Genomic DNA, 14,457 nt, shown 5'->3' on the forward strand with positions numbered 1-14,457 from the left:
TAAGGCTTACAAAGAGAAGAAAATCAGCTTTGTACATAGAGGCCGTGAGCACTCTATAGATGCTGGTACTACTGGAAGTACCATACCTCTTGTAAGCCATGTACAAATTAATAAGGCAATAAAGAAATCAGCTTGTTCTTACTTGGTTTTTGTACGTGATACCATTGAACATTCTAGTGTTGATGTTAGTACATTAGATCAAGACAAGCTTAACTTTTTGAATGAGTTCAAAGATTGTTTTGCGAATGCTTTGCCAGCAAGGTTGCCACCAGAGAGGCCGAAAGATCATTGCATAGATCTAATTCCCGGTAGCTCTCCACCTAATAGGCCACCATACAGGGTGAGTGCTAGTCAACAAGAAGAGATTATGGCACAGGTGAATGAACTTTTGGAAAAGGGTTTGATTCGGCCTAGTTCCTCGCCATATTGCTCGCCCGTACTTCTTGTTCAAAAGAAGGATGGTACTTACAGGATGTCTGTTGATTACCGTGCCCTCAATAAGATAACCATCAAGAATCGGTTTCCCATTCCGCGTATTGATGACATCTTGGACAAGCTTGAAGGTTCGGCATGTTTCAGCCGAATAGACCTCAAGAGTGGGTATCATCAAGTGAGAGTCGCACCTCAAGATGTACACAAGACTGCATTCAGGACAGCCTTTGGTCTTTATGAGTTTTTGGTGGTGCCTTTTGGTCTTACAAATGCACCCGCTACCTTCAACAGGATGATGGACAGGGTGTTCAGAAAGCATAGAAAGTTCACAGGTATATTCTTTGATGACATTATTGTATTCTCAAAGAATGAAGCCCAACATCGTGAGCACCTGGCTATTGTGTTTAAAGAGCTTAAGGAAAATCAGCTCTACATAAATGCAAAAAAGAGTGAATTCTTCCTCCCAGAGATTCACTATCTTGGTCACATTGTATCAAAGGATGGTGTGCGCATGGATCCCGCAAAAATACAAACCATGCAAGAATGGCCAGAGCTGAAATCAGTCCATGAAGTGAGGAGCTTCCTTGGTTTATGTGCTTACTACAGGAGGTTCGTCAAGCATTTTGCTTTCATTGCTGCTCCGTTACATGACTTAACGAAGAAGAAAGCAATCTTTAAATGGACACAAGAAGAGAGAGATGCCTTTCAAAAGTTGAAGAGTGCAATCATCTCGGGACCGGTACTCATTATTCCGGATTTGCACAAACCTTTTGTCGTGGAATGTGATGCAAGTGGGGACTGCATAGGGGCTGTTTTGAACCAAGAAGGACATGCCATTGCCTATGAGAGCAGACGCTTGCAACATGCAGAGCTTCACTTACAGGTTTATGAGAAGGAGTTGTTGGCTGTAATTCATGCCCTTACTATTTGGAAACACTATCTTTTAGGGACTGATTTTATGGTCAAAACTGATCATCAAAGTTTGAGATACTTTTTGACTCAAAGTAAGCTCTCAGAGAAGCATATGAGATGGGCAAATTTCCTCTCAATGTTTCATTTTCAGATTTTACACACTCTAGGGAAAAAGAATGTGGTGGCGGATGCCTTATCTAGACGACCACAGGTTCATGCTATTACAGTTGCATACCATGAGGACTTATCGGATATGCGTAATACTTATCATTTGGATGAGGATTTTGCACATGTATGGGCTGATTTGCAAGAGGGTATTGCTGTCCCATCTTATGCCATAAGAGATGGATATCTCATGATGCAAAATCGTATGTGTGTGGTAAAGAACCTTCGCCATAAGGTTATGGATGAGTGCCATGCTCCTCCATATGCAGGTCATAGAGGCATTTTGGCCACAGCACAAGCTTTGGAGAGGTATTTCTTTTGGCCACATATTCGCAAGGATATTGAAGCATATGTACGTGAATGTATGGTATGTCAAAAGGTCAAATTTGACAGACATAAAGCACCTGGATTGCTTCAACCTTTGCCTATACCAAATGAACCATGGGAAAGCATTGCTATGGATTTCATTATGGATTTGCCAAGGACGCCACAGGCAAATGATGCTATTTGGACCATTATTGACAGGTTTAGCAAGCAGGCACATTTCATTCCCGTGCGCAAGACCATAAAGCCAGATCATATGGCTAGGATGTTTTTGGCACAGATATTCAAACACCATGGCATGCCTAAATCTATTGTGGGGGATAGAGATCCTAGAACCACAAGCTTATTTTGGCGCGCATTGTTTGACAATATGGGTACAAAGCTGAACTTCTCATCAGCTTACCATCCACAGACAGATGGGCAAAGTGAAATAGCAAATTCAGCCGTCCTCGACTTGCTGAAATCTTATGTATCCGACCGTAAATCGGATTGGGAGAAGTATTTACCACTTGTGGAATTTGCCTACAACAATACGGTACATACTTCTACGGGCAAGGCGCCCTTTGAGATTATCTATGGCAAGGTGGTACTACCACCCATCCTTCGTACAAAGGATGAGATTTTTGCAGCAGATGAGTATGTCAGAGACTTGGATACTGCATTTGCACAGGTACGGACAGCCATAGAGAGGTCTCAAACAAAGAATAAAAAGGCAGCTGATAAGCATAGAAGGGATGTACAATTCAAACAAGGTGATTGGGTCTTGCTGAAATTTGAAAAGGCACGCCTTCGGAAGAGGCCAGGAAAAGAGGGAAAGTATCCTAAACTTTCCAACAGGTACTATGGACCTTTTCAGATCTTGGAGAAGATCAATGATGTTGCATTTCGGCTTGTACTCCCAGATCATTGGAACATGCATAATGCTTTTCATGTGAGCCTATTGAGGCCTTATGTGGGACCGACACCGTTTGAGCCGGTTTTGGAAGACCCACCCGAGGTGGATGAGCTGGAAGAGATTCTTCAACCTGAACAGATTGTTTTTCACAAGGAACGAAAGCTTGCGGGAGGCAAACTTGTTCGTAGGTACCTTGTGAAGTTCAAGAATTATTCAGCTTTGGATGCGAAATGGATGGATGAGGCCTACTTCGAGGATTACCCAGATCTTTTGAAGGCCTATCTGGAGGCTTTTCAGTTGCGGTCAACTGATTAGAAGCCGGGGGGATGTCACAAATCCCTATATTCTAGGGACATGCGGATGCGTGTCAGGCCTAGAAACATGCGGATGCATGTATGTATTATACCTGGGCATGTGTATGGATCATATGAGTGGATGCATATGAGTCCAAGGACATGGCAGGACATTTGTGGACTTTCAGGCGGTGCCCGTGTGGATTCCGGCCATGCACACATGGTGTGTTATGATGGCAGGCGGAATATTTTCAAGTACAAGAATGATGATAGGTGGTTCTCCAAGTTTACATATGCACAATGCATAAATGATGCATGCCATAACTTTATTTTACTTTGTGTGACATTGTCTTGCTGCGTGGACAATGCTTGTTATTTTGGCTTGTGAAGTCTGAGGGACCGGGGACGCCCGGGCACCTTGTGGACACGTGTGTGCACTCCTGTTTGGGCCTAAAATTGTGGGCTTATGGGTTTTGCAGGTGGTAAGTGCGTCCACACTCAATTTACAGCTTATTTCATTTACTACTAAAGTTTATTGGTTTGCAGGTCCACACTCATTAATAAGTGGCCGGACAACTTATAATGCGTTCGCATTTGGTTGGACCAAAATTAATGAAGTCCGGACAGCTTATGGCCATTTCCCATTTGGTTGGACCTAAACTTATACAAACAGGACAAATGGAGCAGTATGGGCTGGACACCTACCTGGACACCTTATGGGGGACACATGTCAGCCAGTTTGTGCACCCACCAAGCCCCACAGGTGGCACTGGAGAAAGGCGCCTCCTTCAAGAGACCATTTGGGTTGTTTTATTCATAACTCAACACATTGGAGAGCTGGTTGAAGCTTTGGGAGTTGCTACAGGGCTGGTTGCTTGCTTCCCGGACTCACACAAGCTTGGATATCGATCCCCACACTCTTCTACAGGGCTGGTTGGTAAATTTCAGACCTGTAATTTCTGGTTATTGCGAGTTTTGGGCTGGTTACAGGTGTCCAAAGTCAACTTGGACAGTACAGGACAGCTCTAGGGACCTCCACAGGGCTGTAGGACCCTTTACAGGTGGATTTCTTGCGATGGAAAGCTGCTGTTTTGGACTGGTTATTGCATAAAACAGGCCGGACAGCAATGGAATATGTGAGCATGGATGTGTCTCAAGGATTCCTGGTGTAACAGGTGTTTAGGGCAAGCATTGGGAACACTTGCTCGCGGAGAACACAGGTTTCTGGATCAGTTTCTCGCGTGGAAATAGGGCCTAAAGATCCATTTACATCCTGTGCAGGGCGGAGTACCTGTGAGGATTGTGATACTCTTGTGCAGGGCGGATGTACCTGTGAAGAGGCTTGTGCAGGGCGGATGTACCTGTGTGTAGGGCGGATGTACCTACAGATTCTCTTGTTTGAGATGTAATCATACATGATGTATTTGGAAGAATCAGGTGCAGGCTGGTGGTGAATCCCCAGGCACCCATAATCTTGTACTTTGCAGACTCTTTTGGTAATATAACCTAAAGGGGGGGGGTCAGCCTATCATCGGCCCCTTTATGTGGTGTACTGTCATTTTCAGCTTTGTGGTTGTAATGCTCAATTGTTAAGTGCTCAGAATCTTGTTTACATTTATACGATTCCAATACACGCGTCCGCCTCGCGTTACAGTTGTGCCTATCTTTGCTCGTACAGAAGCTGGCCTTGACGCGCCTCTTCTTGAAGCTGTTCTATGAGTTGTTGCCTAAACCTGGCCCGGGCGATGATTTGTTCATACTGGGTATAGCGTTCTTGTTCCCTTTTGTATCGTTCTTCATCTTCCCGTCCCCGACGACTCTGCAAAGTCTTGAGAAAGTCATCGTCCATTGCCTTTGAACTCATGATATTGTTTTGCTGTTTTTTTTGTTGTAATCAGCCCAAAAACCCTAACTCTAGAGTTCTACATGGTTTCTAAACTCCCCAGGATCATGCTAGGCATAAAACTAGACTTTCTAACACTATACTATACTGAAAATAAGCAAAAAGTTGATGCAAAAACGCAGATTTAACGCAAAAACGCAAACTCTAATTTTGCCTGCAAACCCTAAAACGCAAACCCTAATTTCAAAAACCCTAATTCAGCATGCACCAAACATAAGCTAAGGGCTGTCCTAGGATGACCTAAGCTCTGATACCAATGTAACATGTGTTGCGGAAGCGTGCTCATGATTAACGCTATGCAAAGAAGATAACGCTAATCCTATGTTTAGCAAAGACACAAAAGAGAAGGAGAGATGGACCTAATCTACTAAATATTACCAAAACATGCTATATATACAATGATCTTTGATTCTCAGCTTCATGATGCATACCAAAGATACCTGCAACCCTCTACTTGTAATCGGACAAGAGAAGCTCTTGCTGATCCACCACTGTGTCCTTGCTGCCTTGCCGACTTTGACACTTGATCTTTGAATGATGATCCTAATGAATGCCTAATGATCCTATTTATAGGAAAAAGGTATGAATTCGTAATCAAGTCGGTTTTGTCTATTTTACCCACAAAACATTGTCCAAAAAGTCATATTTTGTGTCCAAACTATGCCCAAAAGGTGTCCCAACCATTGGGCTGTTTCTTGGGCACTTCTCGGAGCTTGTAGGGCTGCAAAATCTGCCCATGAATTTGCTAATGAGAATATCCATGTCTATGAGCATCGGGATTAACGGATGCACAAAGATTAGGCTTGAGCCTGGCTTAGGCTCAAGCCATGGGCTTCTCCCGTAGATGGAAGCATTCAACTCACTTAGATCACTTACTCCTTAACTTAGGAGGGAACTTTACACAAGTTCATTAACTTTCAATTTATTAATGCTTGTTTAGTGTTATAAATCCATCGATAGTGCCACTGATTGGCATTAGCCCAGCCCCATTATTAAAGCCAAACTAGATATGTCTTTTGGGGTGTATCAGTGGGCAGGTCAAGTGTGTGTAGTGATGTTTTCAACATGCTTGCTGCCATTGTAAAACCTTTTTGTAAAAGGTAACTAAGAGCAAGCGTTTTCAGCTCTACACTCAATGGATAATTGGCATAGCTAAGTTGTGCTTGAGGAAAAAAGGAAACTTTCATACCAAATTTGCGTGATTTGTGCTGAAGAGATTCACATGTTTTGATGGTATACTTTGCTTTTTTTGATGTTTGTAGATGATCCGACAGGGGATTCTAAAGCTCAAGGAAACCCTTATTGTATTGTTTTTGTTGGGCGGCTCTCAAGAGACACGACAGAAGCAACACTTCAAGAGGTGAGGTTGTGATGCGTACTTAATGAAGCATATGTTTAATGATGAGAACAGCCATGGGGCGGGGGGGGGATGTTTTTTTTTCCAGAATTTTAAGCTTCAGGGGTTGAACCTTCTCAAACAAACCTTCATTAACTTCAATAGCTTGAATGCATCATGGATTGTTTGTTAAAAAGGGAAGAGAAACTCTTATTAACCGTAACATTTTGAATGCTGTTTTAAACCAGTAACATGAAGCACCAGAACAAATTTAAGTGCACACAATTATCCCAAGAACTTTGTAGCACTACTATATTGAGTCTTAACTGATAAATGATCCCTGTTTGAGATGAGAGTGCATGCTCAAGCCAAGTAATAGCGACCATGGTGCCTAAAGACAAAAAAGCTAGGCTGTGAGTGTTTGGGCAGGAAGATGATCATCTCAGCCCCACAAGCTATGAGACCACACGAAAACAAAGAAACAGTTCCCTATCTCAACAAATTTTACAGTTCCCAAACTCAACAAATGCAGAATGAATGTTAACCGGAGAGATTCAATCTAGGCCTTACACACAAATGCATTTGATGTTAGTACAAAAGCACCCACAAGGAGATAAGGTCATGTGAACTGACATCCCTACACATACTAGGGATGTGTTTAGTGTCCATGTCTACCCATGTGTGCCACATCAGTGGGGCCATGTAGAATGACCCTCCAAGTTTGGATGTCAGCTATGGGTTGACAATAACCCAAATAAACTGCTGGTCACTAGATGCCCTAATTTGATGACTATACATGTGTATCCACATGATTGGGCTGATGTCCGTGACCTGCTGCATCATCTTGTGTGTGTCCCCCATGCACCATGTTTAGTCATCATCATAATGCATGTCAAACTATGTACTCCAAAATTGGAGCTCCTTACACTAGAGCATATGCGTGTGGAGTTTACAGTCATCTTTTGTATCACATCAGTACTACACAATTGCTCCATCTCTTTTATATTGTGCATTCTGAGTTTAAGTCTTAGGCTATAAAAGTTCCTACTTCTTGTAAGTGTTGTCTGCATACATCACATGTTGTATCCTTTTACATCCTAGCTATGTGTAATGTTGGAATTTAACTGATGGCAGGCTCAAGTGGCAATGAGATATTACAGTTTTCAAAACATTTGGGGGTTTGTCATTTGACAACTATGAGTAGTATGCAATGTAGTTCTGGTTAGTGCATATGGTAGTAAAAAGTTTGGATGGCTGATATACTTTTTTCACATTCCAAGTGAGTTACAAAAAGAGTAAAACCATTAGCTTAGGTTGTTTGATATTAACTTGTAATATAAGCTGTTTAAAACTAGAAGCTACAAGTCGGTGGGCCCTAATTTATAACCCAAAACAAACAACAGATCCTATAAGCTCTGGAGGGCTTTTGGTATTTGATATTGGAATTGAGTGGTGTGCTTGCAGGTTATGAGCAAATATGGGAGGATAAAGAAGCTTCGGCTTGTTAGGCACATTGGTGAGCTTGGCAATAGTTATGTTCACCACATAATATCTTATCCTATGTAGTCTTTTCTTATTATACAAATTTTGGTAGTTACGGGAGCGTCGCAAGGCTATGCATTTGTAGAGTATGAGACAGAAAAAGAAATGCGGCATGCGTATGAGGTGAGTATGATATCAAGTAACTTATCCATGATGATATTTTCACTCTGGTACATGGTGGTAATTTCGGTTACACGTGCATGCTCTACAGGCAGCTCATCATATCAAAATTGATGGCAGTCAAGTCTTGGTGGATTACAACCGGCAATTATTGATGCCAGGTTGGATTCCACGCAGATTAGGTGAGTGTAATGTGCACCTGACAATCAACTTAACCCTATGTCTCCAAACTATATTTAGCGCATTGAAGTGTTGGATAATAATTAGACAATGTCAAACTGCTGGTCGGGATGAATCTTGGTCTATAAAAAGAAACCCCTCCCCTCCCCTCCCCTCCCCTCCTTTCACTTTTTACTTTCTTATTCCAACCACCTCTAGCAAGGCCCTTCCCTCCTCTCAAGCAAGGCGCCCCTGGAGCAAGTTCCCATTTTAGCCATTAACATTCTCCATCAAGGCACACGGGAGTTGGGTTTGGAGCCATGTGTTGTACAAAAAGTCCACGAGTATAGTTAGTTGTCCTTTCTTCTTCATCTACCTATTGTGCATCTTGAGCATTGTTAGTGTGTGTGGAAAGGTTCTGTAAGGTTAAAAGTCTTTGAAGAACTGAGGGAAATTTGAATTTAAGTCCATAAATCCTATGTTTGAGCCTTGTGGGCCTTCGGGATCACTGTGGGAGGTTGGATGAGGCGTACCTTGTCATACAAGGGGTGTGGAAGCCTGTTTGCACTGCCATAAAATCACAAATAGTCCAAAACTTTCACCATTTAACTGCATAAACTCTGCCATTCAGTTTTAAGGAGATCCGAGTCTTCACCATCCACATGCATAGACAGCATAAGACAAAAGTATATTCAACATAGAGCTGCAACTAGCCCCCTTTAGGGTCATGTACAGACATCTCTAACTTGCTGACCAAAATGAATTTAAAATGAACCCCGATGGGAAGAGGAAGAATGCCAAGCCAGGGACAAACAACAGCATGAAGAACTTCTGGCTTGATACATATAAAAAAAGGGATCTCAAAGCTCGGCATCAACAAAAGATGAAGGAATTCAATATTCAACAAAAACAAGTTGAAGAAGTGCGTCAAGCATGGCTCAAACAAGAAGAGGAAGGCAAGGCCTAAATTTGGAAACAGATGACCAGCAACGTCAAAAAGATCATGGATAAGTTTCTGGCTCGTATGGCAGCATCGGAAAAAACAGCAGTGGAATTCCCAAGGGTTGAAGTATATCCCAAGACTCAGAGCGTTCTCTTGAGTGTGGGAGAGCTTCAGAGACAAGGGGAGCGTCTGAAGGGTGTTGTCACCAAAGGTGAAGATCTAACAAAAGTACAGTCGGCTGAGATGCGGAGGTGGTTCTCTTTGAATCCCATAGGGGGGAGCATGATGTTAGCTTGGCGGCAGTTCCGATGCTAGTTTCCAAGGAGCTTAGTGAGTCCATCTGAATCTGGTATAGACTACCAATGGAGCAGTGTTTTTTGACAATAGCTCCAGTAGAGGCAGTATTGGAGACAAAGCCAGCGAGACTGGAGCAGAGCCTACAAATAAACTAGACTAGAACTCGAGCAAAGATGCATCATGTGCCCTAGTGCTCCAAGTTTAGTAGGAGGGGATATCATGTGCGAACCTTAACCTGGATGCACATGGACATGCTTCCCACCTCTTAGGCAAGATTTCAGGGTGAGTGTGGATGGATTGGGGCAGTTTGACAGCCCTTCAGGACGTGCATTAATGGTTGGGACATTTATTGGGCACAATATGAACAAGTTTTATTACATTCTCGATGATGTTTTATGGTGTGAAAATAGATGGCTGACTTGAATTGGACCTGCCATCAGATCCCTATATAAAGGGAGGTCAAGGGTCATTCATGGGGATTCATAGACAATGGTTGCAGAGCCAAGACCAAGGGCTAGAGAGCCAAGACCAAATGCAATAACAACTAAGGCATTTGAATGACCAGAGAAGTTGTGGATCAGCAAGATAGGCAGTTCTCACGCGCTAGAGCATGCACAAGTGGAGGACAGCCAAGAACCTTTTGGTATGCCTGCAGCTAGATTTGCCCATCGTACAACTCAGATCTGTGTAGATCTCTTTTTATATATCATCTTTTGAGCGGGAGACCTGGTTGGTCCCATGCTCAAGGCACCCCAAGAAACATGTGGTCGGGCCCCTAGTATGTGGCCATTGGGTAAACGGATCAGGGGGTTCCAGACCAAAGGCTGCTGAAGCCGCTCTGAGGCACTTGGAGCTGTGTGTTTTGAGGGCTGGCCTAAGATGATCCCAAGCACGAAGTAAACTGGCTGCAAATCTGTCCTTAAAAGCCAGTCTAAAACCACGGGCTGTGAAGATCTATCTGGTACTCTTCGGCCAAGGGGCCCCAAGACTCGGAATGCGGGCTGAAATCTAGGCCAATAGGAAATCCTTCTAGGGCTCACCATCGGGAAGGAGGCCTCTAACAATCAGCTTGCCCAGTAGGGCGCGGCTCTGGATAGCAGGGTCAATGAGGCCTAGCCCCCCTCTGCGACGTGGCTGAATGATCACTCTCCATGCCACCTTGGCCCTGGCTGGCCTCCCATCACTCCCGGTCCATAAGAAGTTCCGGATCAATCGTAGTACCTGGCCAATACATGCCCGAGAAAAGGCCCAACACGAAGGGATGTACCACATGGTGGCCAGAAATAACTGGTTCGCCACCACCACCCTGCCTGCTAGGGAGAGCCTCGCCGAGCTCCAATATAGAAGCTTCTTTTGAATACTCAGAAGAAGCGGGGCGAGCTGCTGCCTGGGAAAGATATCAATGCCAACCTGGCAATCGAGATAACGAACTGGAGTGCCCCTCGGGAGCCATTGGAAATCCTCAATTGGTCACCAAGTTGGGGCGGGTGTTGAGTCTACCCAAAAACCACACAACTTGTGCCAGTTGATCTGTGCTCTTGATGTGCGGCAGAAAATCTTGATCGCCTCTGCAAATCTCTGTAGATTCCCCACATCTCCTGCAAGGAAAGTTGCTGTGTTGTTTGCAAATTCTGAGTCCAGCAACTCCTCCTGCGTGCGGAGGGGAAGACGCGGTCTCTTGGGCGGTGAGAACTACTCATGGCCTCCGCGACGAATAGGAAGAGGTAAGGTGCTAGAGGACAGCCCTGTCTAACCAAGTGGGAGATGGGGAATTTGTCGCCACGGGCTCCCTGAATGAGAACCTGGCTATATGAGGTTGAGTAAAGTCCTAAGACTCCATAAATCCACTCCATGGGGGGAATCCCATCCGGCTCATTTTGCCCTCCAAAAAGCTCCAATCTACCCTATCAGCCTTTTCTAGTATCAGAATGGTTTCCAAGGAAAACGCCTTTCAAAAAAAATAACTTTCCTGAAACACATCTCAAAACATGAGAAACTCTAATAGACCGAGGAGGGATGCGCATGCATAAAAGGAGAAGCACCACCCCTTTTTAATGAAGTCGACCAGCTATATATGAAGTGCTTTTCCCTTTTTGCCCAAAATAGGTGAACTTGTCCAAAAATATCAACTTTATGTTTTTCCCAAGCTTGCTTCCTAAGTTTCATGTAGGCGCCTCCTTTTTGTCCACTTGTCCATGCCCAAAATAATAATATGTCCAGCCCGTCTTTATTGATGTGTGAACACACTAACTTATAAACCTTATAAGCCACTTTAAATGATAAAAAATCCCATGTTGCTCATGCTGTGTGGCCATCTTTCAGGTTCAACTTCGCCAATGAATGCTTCAGCTTTTTTTTGTGGAAAATTCCCGTTCACACCTTGGTTCCGCTCAGCGTATGAAACGCTAGTCAAGATTGGTGTAGGGACCAAAGATATCTGATCCCCTTTGTGCCATCCTCATAGTAAGAGATTTCCCAAAGCAGAATAATGTACAAGAAACAAGAAAGTTCCCCTCCCTCCTGGGATGCGACCCTGAATGGGATCTTTTTGTGCTCTAACACGCTTGTGAGAAAATACCGGAAGAGAATTGGAAACAAAACCCATGAGCTGACTCACATACACTTCCTCTTACAAGTCCCCATTAAGGAAGGCTTTTTCATATTTGATTGATGAAAATTTCATCCATGATGGGCAATAACACGTCTGATGGTGGTCATTTAGGAAGTAGGTGCAAAAGTCTCATTATAGTCAATGCCCTTTTGTTGAGCATATCCCTTTGCCATAAGTCTTGCTTTGTACTTGCCAATAGGACCATGAGACTTTCTTTTGACCTTGTAAACCCACTTCGTACCAATAGCTTTCTTGCCATAGGGCAAGACAACCAAATTCCATGTGCCATTCTTATGTATGGCATCCATCTTGTCATGCATGGCTCTCATCCAATGTTTATTTTCGTGGGCTTCCTCAAAGGAGTCAGGCTCATCTGCATCACAAAGACTACTCATCCAAGCGGCATCAACATGATGTGGGTCTAAGCTTCTAGAACCAGCCCTTGTCTTGCTATGGTTGGCCGACTTCTCTCTCTTCATCGGCTGCCATTTCTATGCTGGCTGCTCCACCTACAGCACCCTCTCATCATCGCTTGCCTTTTCTACGCCGGCTGCCCCGCCTGCAACAACCGATTAATACCTACAATTTCAGTATTTGTTGTTGCCCGTTCACAGCCCTTGTTGCTGACTGTTGCCCGTACACAGCCGTGTTGCTGTCCGTACACAGCCATATTGCTGCCTGCTGTCTGCCCATAACCTGTGTTGCTGCTCGCTGCACCGAATATAGTCTGTGCTGCCCGGTATTAGCTGCTCCACATATACAGTGCTACTGCCCGAATACACCCGGTGTTGTTGCTTCATTCACATATGGTGCTGCTGTCCATGCTACCTGGTGCCTACTACCCGAACACACTCTTGCTGCTGCTGAATCAAGAGAGAGGTATTGCATGGTAGAGGAAGGGTACCTCCATTGTATTCCCGACTCAAGTTAAACCAGGCCTCCTGTAGCAAGCGATTACATTGGTATCAGAGACCGGTCGTCTCTCTTTCTCAAGAGGAGACACAGTGTTTTGAGGTGAAGCACACACAGACACTTGACTCAATGGACAACCAAGGCAATCCTTTGGAGGTGCCAGATTCAAGAGGTCAATTAAGTGCTTCACGTGATTTTGATGCATTGCTTGGAAGGCATAAACCTCTTGAGAGAGGTTATGACAGTGCATTCATGGGACAACCATCTCGTGGAAAAGAGCCTATGCATGAGGGTGAGCCCAATGCCTTGAGGGCTGAATTGGAGCACATGAAGAAGCTTTTGCAGGCAAAGGAGCAAGAGTTGAAATTTTTGCATGAAGATCTCCATGTACAAAGTGTCATTGAAGCAAGGAAAGCTGATGCTATGGTGGATATGACCTTTGAGTCCATGGCTCGTGAAGTGGGCAAGAAGCCAAGGGAGTTGACACTCTGCTATCTCATCCGCAAGGGTATCTCAAGGAAGGAGAGGATGGAGAGCTAGTATTCAAGAACCCACCTCGTTTGAAGCTGGGAGACACAGCATCGCAACGGTTGAGGTCTTTTATACACAAGGAAGAGGTATCAGTCAGTTCTCGCCATGCATCTATTTCTCATGGGACAGGAGGCAACAAGTATGTGCATGTTGGAGCTAGTGGGCCACATGATGGCCTTGTGGATTCAAAGAAGGTATATCATGGAGAGAGTGGTCGGCATGCAAGCCGAAAGACTTTGCCCATTGAGTTTTACATTGCATCATTTGGGGAGGTCTCATTTATCGGGGCCACAGATTTATAATGCACTTGCCACCGTGCCTCTTGAAACATCTTTGATTGCCCATGAAGCCCATGCAGAGAGGACTGCCCTGTTGGATAAGGGGGAGAGAAAAAGAGAAGAACATGTACCACATCCCAAGAAGCTCAAGGAATTCAAGGCAGGGGATAAGTGTGTGAAATTTGATGCCTTTCATGGAGAGTATGATGCCTCGAAGATGCTAGCTTTTGTGCCATAGTTTGACATTGCTTTTAGTGACGAGGACTTCACTAAGAAGTCCAAAATTTGTCATGCAAGCATGTTCTTGAAGGGGATAGCTGCCCATTGGTGGATCACTGAAAAGACAACCAAAGATTCCATTTGCACTTGGAAAGAGTTTAAGGATAGATTTTATGCCCAATTTTCGCCTCCTAATGCGGAGCAAACTCTCACCCAAAAGTGGGATAGACTTGAGCAAAAAGACAATGAAAGTGTGCAGCAGTATGTCAATAAATTTTTGAAAGTGTTTCTTGAGGTAACTCCCTTTATGCAACTCTTCGAGGATGAAAGGAAAAGGAAGTTTCACTCCGGATTGCAACAACCAGCTTCTCGTTCGGGCATTTAATTGCATCCGAAACACACTCTTCAACAGCTCATAGTATCTGCTCTTGCTACGGAGTAATTGGTGCTTAAAATTAAGCAAGATCAGAGGTTCCAAGGGCAAAGAGAGGGCTGTCCCAAACCTACAAAAAGGTGGATAGCCACCTAAAAAGAGCTTTCAGGAAGCCCAAAAGGGTGGTAAAGCTGAAAGAACCCCATCCAAAG

General features: G+C 44.2%; 1 protein-coding gene across 3 annotated transcripts in view; it reads left to right on the plus strand.

The window, feature by feature from the left end:
* The window catches only part of LOC147622271 (RNA-binding (RRM/RBD/RNP motifs) family protein), a 71,765-nt gene that overhangs the window by 27,560 nt on the left and 29,748 nt on the right, over positions 1–14,457 (plus strand). For all 3 annotated transcript variants that reach the window (XM_086823371.1, XM_086823372.1, XM_086823373.1), the window contains exons 2-5: positions 6,187–6,284; positions 7,725–7,776; positions 7,855–7,925; positions 8,014–8,104. In XM_086823371.1, the coding sequence (XP_086679497.1) occupies positions 6,187–6,284; positions 7,725–7,776; positions 7,855–7,925; positions 8,014–8,104 (312 nt within the window). The remainder of the gene's footprint in view (positions 1–6,186; positions 6,285–7,724; positions 7,777–7,854; positions 7,926–8,013; positions 8,105–14,457) is intronic.

The sequence above is a fragment of the Cibotium barometz genome, chromosome 29, assembly GCF_041138505.1.
Source record: "Cibotium barometz isolate CiBa-2024 chromosome 29, ASM4113850v1, whole genome shotgun sequence".
Taxonomy (NCBI): Eukaryota; Viridiplantae; Streptophyta; class Polypodiopsida; order Cyatheales; family Cibotiaceae; genus Cibotium; species Cibotium barometz.